Source organism: Trifolium pratense, linkage group LG4 (genome assembly GCF_020283565.1).
Source record: "Trifolium pratense cultivar HEN17-A07 linkage group LG4, ARS_RC_1.1, whole genome shotgun sequence".
Taxonomy (NCBI): domain Eukaryota; kingdom Viridiplantae; phylum Streptophyta; class Magnoliopsida; order Fabales; family Fabaceae; genus Trifolium; species Trifolium pratense.
In genome coordinates, this window is record NC_060062.1 from 10408787 (window position 1) to 10421450 (window position 12664).

Below are 12664 nucleotides of genomic sequence, written 5' to 3' on the forward strand. Positions count from 1 at the left end.
TGGGAAGGGTTTCGGATTATGAATTCTGAAATTAAACAAGATTGGAACCTAAGTTCCGAAATTGGATTCCCTTCACATTGAATTCATGGAAGCCAAGTTCAAATGATGTCAAGCGTAAAGAAGTGTGGAAAAAGATCATAGTCGTGATTGCAAACATATGAAGAAAGGAGAACACAAACATTGATTGGAAAAAAAACATCCTCATCCTTCTCAAATGGATGCATCAGAAGTTACCGTTGATTGGAAAAAAATCTAAGTGCAACAATGAGTTTTCTTCTAAGAAAATGATGATAAATAATCCCAAAATGGAAATACCTTAGATTTTGGTGGAGCAAAGGGCTACTTCATTGACCAAGGATCTTAACTTGAGAGTAGCACTAGCTGCTGGTATATCAGGAAAAATGTTGCATCAGAATTAATTATAGTAGAAAATGTTGCACCAGAGTCAATTGTATTTATCAAGGAATTGTTCTTCACTATCTATCATCTCAGTCTTTCATGATTATGTTTGCGTGGTTGACAATGCCTCACCCTTCAAAGCTCTACACACTTCTATTGAATCAATATTAATTCCACCTTCACTTTCCACGACTCAAAATCCAACAAGGCAAAGTGAAACAAATAACAATGACATCCAAACTAAATAGTTCAAACAAAGAGAGATTCAACGTAGAACAAATCTAGAACTTATGTGCACATGTTCACACAATTAATCCGAAGACAATGATAAATAGCAGCAAAAACACCAAAATTATTTACCCGGTTCGGCCTATATTGACCCGTGTCCATGAAAGAGAGCAAATTTTCTTTCCACTATTAATAAGTCTTTACAAGATATAAAAAAAGTTGCAAGAAATCAACATCAAGCTCAACAAGAGAAATCATAATTTCTACCCTTTTCCTTTCTATTAACAACAAGAGAGTTATAAAAATGAGTAAATGACTAAGAAATTAGCTCTATTGTTCGCCAAGAGCAATGCTTAATTTCTCTCTTTCCTATCTTCAACCGACTCAAAGATATTCACTCAAGAACTCACTAGAAAAACTTGAATCATTTTCCTAATGATTCCTACCTACCAAAGGGTTTAAGATGTGTTTTCCAACAATGGAATCTGACCAATAAGCTCTCAATCCAAAAACCCTAATCTACTTTGAGTTTCATCTTTGTTGGTTTTCTTTCACTCAAGAATCTCATAAGAAACACTCAACACATGAACCCTTAATTAATCATCTTCTCTTTTTGTTCCCTCTTCTTGTTTCATGTTCTTGTACTCAAATCACTCACCCAAAAAGCCATTAAACCGTAGCCCTTAAGTTTTCTTACAGTTTCCTCTTTTGGTGTTGTGTTATGACTTGTTACAAATGATTTTGCAAATGTGATTTTTATATACAAATCGGGGCAATTCGAATTACAAACAACTGTAATTTGAATTACTTGTGCCAATACTTGGCCATGATGCAATTTTGACAGCATAGTTCGAATTGTCAGGGACCTTGATTCAAATTACTTGTTGCTGAAGCTGAAAAAACATTGATTTTAAGGAACAATTTCCACAAATGTCAGTGTGTTTTAGGAGAGTTTTGGCAACTTTTTAATATGTGATGGTAAGTTGAGTTATGTTATTTTTAGATTTGTCTGCTATTTCTGTTAAAGCTTATAGGTAAGAACTCAACATCATCAATGAAAAGCAACAAGTTCAATTCCTTAATACTTGTGTCTCTCATTCTCAAGGGTCCCAACTGTTACAGTTAACTCGAAAATATGCTCATGCCTTGTGAATGAAGAACAAGTATGAATGCGTCGATGACTCCATAAAAAAAACAAAACTTCCTTCTAAGGACTCGTGTGGTGCCTATAAACGAGATGCAAAAACTCAAGGATCTTTTTTCACTTGGCGATATTGTTTGCGTCTCATAATTACAAGGTGATATATCTTAAGCAAGCAGATTTATGCATCAAAACAGATTCTATCTTTCAAACCTTCACATATGTAACAAGTTTAAAAGGGAAACTTCTCCATGAATATTTAAAAATTAAAGTTACCATGAATAGCAAAGCCACCTAAGTCATTGCATGCACTATGAGTGAAGTCTAACTGAACTTGAAGGATGTTTTAAGATCAATATAAAAAAAAAAACGAAACTTTATCACTATGCATCTGACACAAGATATCTCAAAAATGGACTATCATAAAATTAATATGAAAATAATAATGATACAACTCAATAATAGAAAAAACCAGGAAGAGCTACCCGCACAAAAATTCCTGGAGTCAGCTGTTCTATCAACACTTAATGCTCTAAAGATATTCTTAGCCATATCCAAAGATAGCCATAACATAGCAATCAATGAAAAAATACAGCATAATAAAAACACAATCACACCCTTGTTTTCCAAAGAGACCTGCTTCTCCCGAACCTTTTCAACCTCGGACCTGAATTATTAAGAAAAAATTTCAGATTCCAAAGAACAAAATAACTCATAATCATCCATTAAAAACTAGCAGATACTGAATCAGAATTAGCTCCTGAGTTCATATGGTGGGAAATTATGAAAAAGCTTGTATTGTAAATTCTCACCTCAAAACAGCATTGTCCCGGCGTAGATAATCCAACTGCTTAGAAACTTGAGACTTCCAAGAATTGAGATCATTAGCATCTTTTGCCTGCACGAGCAACAAATCATTTAGAAAATGAATAGACAGTAGAATAGTAATGAATTTTATTTAAGTGCAAATACAAATATTGCGGACAATATATGATAGAATTGACATACCATAACATCCTGCTGGTCAACGAGATTCTTAATGTCTTCTTTGATCTTCTGAAGAACTATATCTTTTTCTCCTATGTCTTTGTTGTACTCTTTGAAAATATTAACATATCTTGAGTTTAGGTCTTCCATATACCGCTCCAAAACAAATAAATTTAAGTCTAGAGTACGGACTTTCTGCATTAGAATCTTGAGAACAGTATCCCCAGGCATCCTGCCAACTTGTTGACGGATTTCTTCAACTGGATCAGGAACATTACTGTTTGCCGTCCCATGATTGGAAGAAGGGATATCTGAAGCAGGGCCGGAACTGATCCCATCAAGAGGATTTTGATGAACATGTTCACTATCAGCAGAATCAGGATGGGGTGGTACTGTCTTCTTATCACCGTTACCTTCTCCAGATGGCAATAGATTGTCTTGAGTATTTATTAAATCCTCCAGCATCCTCTCAACGGCATCCACACCAAAAACTTCAACAACACTTAGTGTGCAATAAAATTCTGAACCATAGTGGCTTTGAAGTTTCAACTTTAGGTATCTCACCCATTTTGGCTCTTTAAGAACAAACCTTTGAGCATGTCTAACATTTGAAGCAGTAAAATTCCCAAGGAAAACCCAAACATCGGTCGGAAAGTTCAGACTTCCATAGATTTCAAAGTCTTTCAAATTGGAAGAGTGGTGCTCAAAATTTGCTATTTCTACAGTATCTACTAAGGTTTCTTCTGAAAGTTCTATGATGACAAATTTCTCCTCCACAGAACATGGATTTCGAAGATACTTGTCTTTGTCCCTGCTTAAGATATTAGAGGCACCTTTGCCTTCTTTATTAGAACCTAAAACTTTAGCTCCCTTTGTTACTGAAGCATAATTGTATTCTGCACCACTAGGCTCCAATCTATGTATTACATTTCCAGATTGACCAGTCCCTGACTTAACTTTAGAACTGATCGCCCTAGTCTTGAATTCATCAAGACCAAGCGGCGCAGTCCGAGATAAGAGATCAGATTTTTTGACATCATTTTCATGTTTGATAGAAGACTCAGAACTCTCAACTACATGCTCCTCTCTATTGGCAAAACCAGGTTTTTCTTTATTAAAATCACCAGGTACCGTATAGGCACCATTTCCTCTACCAGTGCGTGACTCACCAACTAAACCTTTAACCTCAGCACCTCCACCTTTAGAATATAATATAGCCTCTGACGGAAAGCAAGCATCCCTTTCTTTAATAAAATATATATCAGCAGTATCAGAGATTTTACAAAATCCGTGGTTAACTTCATTCCAATTTGATATTCCAACTGAACGATCCTCAGATCCATCTACATACGAAAGTAATCAATTAGACTAAGACACACGTGTCTGCAATGAAGTAAAAAAAAATAATATTGTTTTCATTTTACAAAAGCATGATCACATTAAGGCCTAACTAGACTCGAGGCACAATCAGTGTTGCCAATTGTGGATTACAGAAAATATCCATTTGTTAAATTTCCTATAGTACAGCGTTATAGCACTTCTATTACCGCTATTTGATAATACTTTGTACTACATGGCATATTGGAATACACCAGCAATTTGTTCAAACTCCTCTTTAGTGCTGCAATAGCTGCTATTGTACAACACCGAGCACAATGCACCGAGCTCCCACTAGGTGGAGTTTGGGGAGCATAGATGTATACAGTCTTAACTGCACAAGAAGAGATGTTGTTTCCAGAAATTGAACCCGCAATCTCTAGGTCACAAGAAAGCAATCTTACATTCTTACTATTAGGCTATGGCCTGTGCTCATCTATCTTACAAAAATTCTACTCCAAACGACACATGGAAAAATCTCACTTCTATTTCCCACCTTGTTCCCCACACTTAAGCAATCTTGCACGAGATCTTTACTAGTTCATTATTACAAAGGAGCATATTATCCATCCAAATTAATCAAAACAATTTCAATTTATCGATATGAAAAAATATAATCAGACTTGAGACTCGGCCCTCAATGTGGCAAACCACTATCTAAATTTCCATCACAAGAGATGTCGGCATCGAGTGTCTATCCTACATCCCAAAGGAGTAACCCAGTAGTCTGGATTGGAACCTTAAAGGAGTAGGAGGTCCATGATTTGATCCCTACTACCAAAAAATTCCCCCTCCACGGACAAATTAACCACTAACATTTGCCAATAAAAAAAAGTGTCTATCCTACATCCCCGATGGAGTATCCCCAGTAGTTTGGATTGGGATAATAAACGAGTAGTATGTATGAGGTCCATGATTCAATCCCTGCTACCAACAATTTCCTCCTCCCCAGACAAATTAACCACTAACATTTACCTATAAAAAAGTGTCTGTCCCACCGTGTCTGACACTCCTTGGATTAAATGTGTCCCTGTGTCAAACACAGGTTGGCACGGACACAAATGATTACATTGAATTATGTCATTTTCTCAAATTATTATTTATCGATGTCAACATGTCAGTGTGTCTGTCTGCATTCGTGCTTCGTATAGATTGTCTCATAAGGAGAACATAATAACACCTTATAGAAACACACAAAAAAAAAAAAAAAAAGAATAGAATTTACCTGTGTAACTGATCCATAAGCTGAAAAGAATAAGTAAACCCCACAAAACAAAAACCAAAGAAACTTCATAAAAATGATTATTTGAGGAAGAAGAAGAGCTTTTAATATGGTTATGAAGAAGAGAAGCTCTTCTTTCCAGAAGAGCTTTACGTGATCTCTGCATTGCACATTAATTTACCTGCAAATTACACAACATCACACTTTTTTCTCTTATTCAAAGATCGATCTTAAAAAAAATCAAAGAACAAAAATTGATTAATGGGTAATAATAAAAACAAGGAATTGTAACAGAAAAAAAGAAAAATTTCTAACCTTTTTGTTGTGTTTTTTTGAATTGGCGTTGACGAATTGGATCTGTGTGTGTGTATTGTGTTCTTTGTTTGTTGCTTTTGAAAGGAAATTGAGAATGAAAGAAAATAGATTATGGATGGAAAGTTGAGTCGCGGAACACAGCGCGTGATGGTTACTTACTCATCAAGGGTTGCCGACCTAGCTATCATTCTCATGAATTTAATAGAGAGAGTGATTATCTCTCATCTAATATAATCTGAACAACTTATTTGGATATATATCGGTGTATTTTTTTGACACGTTATTGGTGAATCTTGTTTTTTTTTTACGAAAGTATTTTATTTTTTTAACAGTATTTTAACCAAATTATTGGTGCATCTTAATAAACATTATTTATGGATCTATTAAAATGCGTATACCTCAACAATTTACCGTACATATCTAAAAAAAATATGTACTAAAAAATTCACCATCTAATTAGATGTAAAACTCTTATAAAAAAAATGTAAACCACATTGGGCTGTTAAAATTAACTTATTATTGAACTTATAAAAAATAGGTTGGATAAATAAATAATTTTTTTATTTTAATAAGTTCTCACCAATGAAACAAAATTATAAATAATAAATAAAAAATTATTTATTTGCATAAGTTATTTTACATAAATTCAAAATACGTCAATTCAAGCCACTAAGTTTGGTGTCAGATTCTAGTGGTGATAAATTTAAATAGTATTTATGAGGTATGAGGCTTGATCTCAACTTCATTGTACATCAATCCAAATGGACTCCAAGTAAATTCAAAAGTTGATAATTCATGTTTATGAGTAATACTGGTGTGTACGAAACAAAAAACATGAATGAATCTAAGCCATCAATTGTACGCTAACATATTTGTTTTACTCTAACCACTTGTCCTTACTTTACTCTCGCTTATTTATCCGGTAAAATAAAAAAAAATAAAACAAAAAATATCGTAATCCTATTATTTTGTGATGATAGTAATTTGGAATTCGGCCGTGGTGAGATAAATAAAATCGGATAAATAATTCTTCTTAAAAATTGAATTTGCACAAATGATCATAAGAGCTTAATAATTGTATACTAAGGTAGGGCACCTTCCCCTCTCCATCAGTTGCGAATTAGGACTATATGGCCGACGTGCAACCCATGTTAAAAGCCTCGTTATTACGTTATCTTACTAGTTAAGATTTTGTTTGTTGCTTGGGTCTAAAACAAAAATATTGTACAAAATTTCTTTTCTTTAATTTTATGGGGATCTTGACTACAAGAAAATTTTGTTTTTCATGTAGTGGATTTAAGCATAAACATATATTAGTATTTTAATTGGTTTCATACATGTACTTGGACCATAGAGTACATGGTTCGATTATCACGGAACACAAAAACTCTACGAAAGAGGAGGGTCAAAAAGATCGTAAGATACAACGCCGAGATTGTCTACTAAATACGTAGAAAATGAGCCTGAAATATTACAAAGGAAGAAATCTTGGTCCCTATGTCAATCGCTTAGGCAACTAAACTTTGATTTGTAAATTTGGGCTAAAAGGGGGTCACCAAAAGAGTTTGGAGGAAAGGGATAATTAAAACTCTGCGCCACGTCATTCATATATGCATTGATATATCATAAAGCCATATATATTTTTTGTGTGATAAAAAATATTAATGATTTTTTTTAAGTGTTAAGAAATTCCACATTGGCTGTGAGATGATTTTTTTTTTTGAATGGCAAATATATATATAGTCCAGCGTAACATTTGATTAATGTTACACCACTCAATAACGCTTTAACGAATACATTTTACATAATCCAGCGTTGGATTGAAATCTTATAACATATAAATCATCCATGTTAAATTTTATAAAAATTTAAAATCGTTTGATATGTTATTGACACCGATCAAAATTAATAGTTTATGTCTTTTTATTGAATACAATTAATCTTGATCTATCACAATAACATATAAAACGATTTTAGATTTTTATAAAATTTAACATAGATGATCTATACGATTTAAACTTTCAATCAAACGGTGAGTTTTATAAAATTTGTATTCGTTAAAGCATTATTGAGCGGTGTAATATTACTCAAATGTTACACCGGTGTAATTTGATCCCTCCCCATATATATATAAAAATAAGAAGTTACCAATACAAGGGGATATCACAAACAAATATGAGTACCGGAAGTACTCACAAAAGAAGAAAACATAAAAAGGATACAAGCACAAAAACCAAAAAACAAACAAAGTGACGCCAGTAGACACCAGCCCGCCCAAATCTAGCAACCCGGACAAAACCAGAAGAGAAAAAGAAAAATGACAAAAGAAGAAGAAAAGGGATGAACCCAGCCCCCAAGCAAAGTCATCAGAAGCCAGCACCCAGCCCCCACCAATCTCTATCGGCTCCAGCACATGACTAGTTGCGGCTGTGAGATGGTCTGAATACATGTTTATAAAGTAAGGGAAATCCGCACTTGATAAGCTGATTTTTTAAGCACGAGTTAGACCCAACTTTCAATTCTTTTTTGAACAAGACCCAACTCTCAATTCTAATATGGAAATCCTCTTTCACGATCGGCTAGGCTACCTGCTATAAAGTTTCTGACCGGGTCATCTACCATTTATATTCGCGCACGCCCCAAGACCGAGTGTGAGTGATTGTATTAAGAAGTCTCACATCAGTTGCGAGGTGACCTGAATATATGTTTTTATAAAGTGAGAGAAATACTCTGTATAACCAGTTTTATAAGGATGTGTTAGACCCAATATAAAAATCTAATAATAAGCACAATTTAATCGGTATTGCAATTTGTAGAGGCTGAATTTGAATCTAGAATTTTTGCACCTATTTACCTCAAACTTTAAGGTTTAAATTTTTGGCCACTAAATAATTTAACATAAAATATTCCACAGTAAAATTTGCAACTGATTCAGAGTCCTGGATCCATTTAGAACGATAAACATATCATATGATGATTGAAGTTGAAACCATACTTTTTGGTCTTGGAAGTTGGAATGGTTTACTTCTCCAACATTCCAAGGGAGAATGTTCACATGATAATTAAACAGAAGTTAATAGAGTTTAATGAATTAATTAATGAAAATATATGTAATTAATGATCACAACAAATAATGTTGCCCTAGTTTTATTACTCTGCTTTCACACGGAATGAGACCGTTGTTTCCCGCCATTAACCAAATCCACACTTTAAAAACCTCTCAAGTCTCACCCTTTCCCACACACACCACAGCTATCATATCTCTCTCTCTCTCTCTCTCTCTCTCTCTCTCTCTCTCTCTCTCTCTCTCCTCTATAGTAACATAGTACAAAACAATGACAATGAAACAAAGCCCTAAACCAAACTCAAGCAAATCCTCATCCCCAATCAAAACACCTCATCGGTATCTAAAACCAGGAGCCCTAGCAAAACTAAGAGACTCAAAGATCACAGCAAGAAACACTTCTTCAAGAAGATTTCATGAAGACATATCTTTCTCTCCAATAACACCTATAACACCAAATAATTCTCCTAACCAAAATGATCAGGAGAATATGGTTCCTTCCTTTGATTCACACGCCAGTTTCACCAACCGTCCTCGCTGTCTTGCCAGAAAGAAACTCTTTGCAGTCACGCCTTCTTTTACTCCTCAAACAGACACATACCCGTTTTAGGTCTACGGTGTATCGGTTTTGAAGTTTGTTGTTATTTTCAGTTTTGTTGAATTTCTTTGACCTATATATTTGATGAAATGCAAAATATAGATCTTTGTATTTACGTAACAATTGATGTATGATGGTGAATTAATTAATTAATTGTGACCTTATATTGAGAAATCAATAATGATATCCATGTAAGATTTGCGATTTAATAGTATATGCATGGGGTGAAATCTTTGTTATTTTTAATGGTGTTCCACATTCGTATCTTTTTGTCGATATCCATAATCCATGGTTCTTTTTATTTTGTTCAATCATTTGTTTTTCTGTTGGGGATAGAAACATTGGAGAGGCTGTGAAATCTCTATCTGCGTATTTATATGCTGTTGGGAGTAAAAACTGACTAATTATTACACACTGAAAATTGTGCCTTCTTTCTTAATTAAGGGATTAATTTTGATGGGGTTTTAGTTGATTACATATATTAATGGGGTGGTTATTAATTTGGAACGGTGTTATTTGGTCTATCCGGATTTTCTGAAATGACTTAATTTTTACTAGGGGAACTTCATCGGGTGAATATCTGAATGATAGGGTGAAACTTTTTTCTTGAAAATGGTATTTGGCCAAAAACTCTGCTAACCCCCGCTCCCTTTGTGTTGTAGCCGTTAGAGTCATGTGTTGTGGTGATATTGGGACATGGTGGTCTTGGCGGGTTCTCTTGTTTTCTTCTCTTTTAGGCATCTGGTGTTTGAGGTTAGTGGCTCTCGGTCTAGTCCAAAGATGCCTTAGGAACTTTACAAGTTCATTGTATTTTTCTTTTTTTTTTTGGACTTGGTACTTTTTGTACTTCCTTTTATGGACTTCTCTTTGGTGTATTTTTATCTCCTATTTATATAATTTCTATCCGTTCCGCCCGTTGAGAGCACCGGTTACAATGGTATGCTCGTGAGTAGTGATCTATAAATATCTTAAGACATGATTGAATATTCCTCTTCTTCATTTCATGTTGACAATAACATTAAACTTTTTGTTTGCAACAACTTTTAGGGAAGACTATTGATAGAACATCAGTAAACTATAGTTTGTAGGGTAGTTTTGCATCTAAGTCTTTCAAAGCCTTCAATGCCCTTGGAACCATTGCATTTTCATTTGGTGATGCAATGCTTCTAGAAATACAAGTTCGTAATTCTTCTGATATGTAGCAATCTCTTAATTCGTGTGTGCATCCATAGATGTGTAGTTTTAAATTGCGGTCGGCAACAACAATTGCATCACAATATAATATTTTTTGAGGTCTCCGTAACATAATCACAATTGCAATTGCTGCTGCATTTTCCTACATTTTGTCCCAATATCAAAGTTCACAACATAATCTAACCACAATTTAGAACCATTGTAGTACAAAAGCGGAAAAAACTACATATAAAACTGAAATTTATGAAAGGTAGTGTAGGCGTGCAGCCGCTTTGTAGTCACAGACCTAGGCATATTGGTTGAATCCCATGCATGATCAAATCTTGTGTGTTCTTTATTTTATAATGTTTACGGTTGTTACCATTTTGGCATGTTTCCAAGAGTTATTATATTACCCATATCTCTATTCATCCCTATCGGTAGCTCAAATGGTACATGTGATATTATTGGAATGATCGGGGTTCGAATCCTGAATTTCACGTTTTTTCATATTTATATGTGTGAGTCTTGCCATTAAACTACTTGATAAATAAAATAAAATATGATAGCTCTTAAAAAATATGAAAATTTGCCTTACATATATAGTAAAGTACAATGGCTATAAGTGCATAAATACACAACAAAATTTTATTTCAAGTGAGACCCATGCCAGGGATGGATCCAAAAATTTTAGTAAGTGGGGTCAAAATTATAACGTAAAAAAATATAAATTGTTATTTATATAATTTTAACATTTTCTTATACAAAATTACTTATTTTGGTTTATTAGTCAATACTCTTATGATACTCATTAATATTATAAATTAGTCTTATTAATTTTATATTTGTTATAGTGTAATAAATTGACTATATAAAAAATGATAATATCAAATATATGAGATCATATTGCATAAATAATATTAGTATTAACTAAAAATATAATAGGCAAGTGGGGTCGGCTGACCCCACTACCCCCACACTAAATTTGTCCCTGAATCATGCCACATTTTATACTTTTACATAAAAAACACTTCCTCTTGAGATAAAAAGACACTAAAAAACACTTACATTATAAAGTTAACCTACTATTGAAATCAACTAATTCTTTACAAATTACAAATTAAATAAGGAAAATGCTAACAGGACTCTCGAGTCACCACTTAAGAAAACTAAAAATAGAAAAGTTATCTTGGAGTTAGCTTGTGTACTAATTAACATTTTTAAAATATAAAAAGTAATATTTTCCTTGCAAAATTTTCCTTTTTTTTATTCCTAACTAATGTTCAAGGAGTAGGAAATGGAACCAACAATCAATGGTTTGATTCAATCATGCCGTCACAATATTTTGTAGCCATCTGATTAACACGAGATAGACCAAGAAAAACATATTTAATTTTTGTTTAATAGTTTTAAAAATAGGTACTTAAATAGGTATCGTCCGATCTTGATAAGATGGCTACCGATATATGACTGTGTGACTACATGATTAAACTTCATACAAAAAATTAAGTCATAGGACAAATTTGATCATCAAAAAATTTAATTGTATACCTCGCCAAAAAAATTAGTGTTGATACATACTATATAAATCTTACCAAAATATATATATATATATATATATATATATATATATATATATATATATATATACTATTGTTTACGTGGGAATTTGGTAAACAACCGCTAGTTTGAGTGTTTAAACTCGCGAGAACTTCGACGCGATACTTGAAAGCCACATTTTACTAATATAACATTCAAATAAATAATGGACCTACTACTTAACTTTTTTAATTAATAAGCACCAAATTTATGCCCAACAACTATATAAATTAATATTTTCTAATTCTATTTTCTTTTTCACTTTAATTAGTGGTTTGATACAATGTTTTGTTCTCCAAAGATGCGGATTAAAACCATAGGTATCAAAAATGATTTTTTTTAATGGATTTTTTTTTTTAAAGAACTTTTTTAAATGGATGAAACCCTAATAACATGTCAACTGTATTTTCACAAACACACACAAATAGTGGCGGAACTGAAAAACAATTTGGGCTGGGGCAGCTAAAATTTTATAATATATAAATTAAATATAAAAATTACATTTGATACAAAAAGATAAATCATAATAAGACAAATTTGATCATCAAAAAATTTAATTGT

The 12664-nt window shown here is 33.2% G+C and overlaps 1 protein-coding gene across 1 annotated transcript; it reads right to left on the reverse strand.

Moving 5' to 3' along the window:
• Window positions 1-2172: 2172 nt before the first annotated feature.
• LOC123921044 (SUN domain-containing protein 4-like) lies at window positions 2173-5864 on the reverse strand. Its single transcript, XM_045973443.1, has 5 exons — window positions 5670-5864; window positions 5358-5535; window positions 2777-4098; window positions 2581-2666; window positions 2173-2435 (listed from the first exon to the last, which is right to left on the reverse strand). Exons 2-5 carry the CDS (start codon window positions 5518-5520, stop codon window positions 2189-2191), a joined length of 1818 nt encoding a protein of 605 aa, XP_045829399.1. The 5' UTR covers window positions 5521-5535; window positions 5670-5864; the 3' UTR covers window positions 2173-2188.
• Window positions 5865-12664: the final 6800 nt, after the last annotated feature.

Bases quoted from the DNA above. Each gene is read 5' to 3' on its own strand.
- LOC123921044 (XM_045973443.1), bottom strand. From the start codon at position 5,520: ATGCAGAGATCACGTAAAGCTCTTCTGGAAAGAAGAGCTTCTCTTCTT. The intron at 2,667-2,776 runs GTATGTCAATTC...TTGCTCGTGCAG, and splicing joins TTGACCAGCAGGATGTTATG to GCAAAAGATGCTAATGATCT. The intron at 2,436-2,580 runs GTGAGAATTTAC...TTAATAATTCAG, and splicing joins CGGGACAATGCTGTTTTGAG to GTCCGAGGTTGAAAAGGTTC.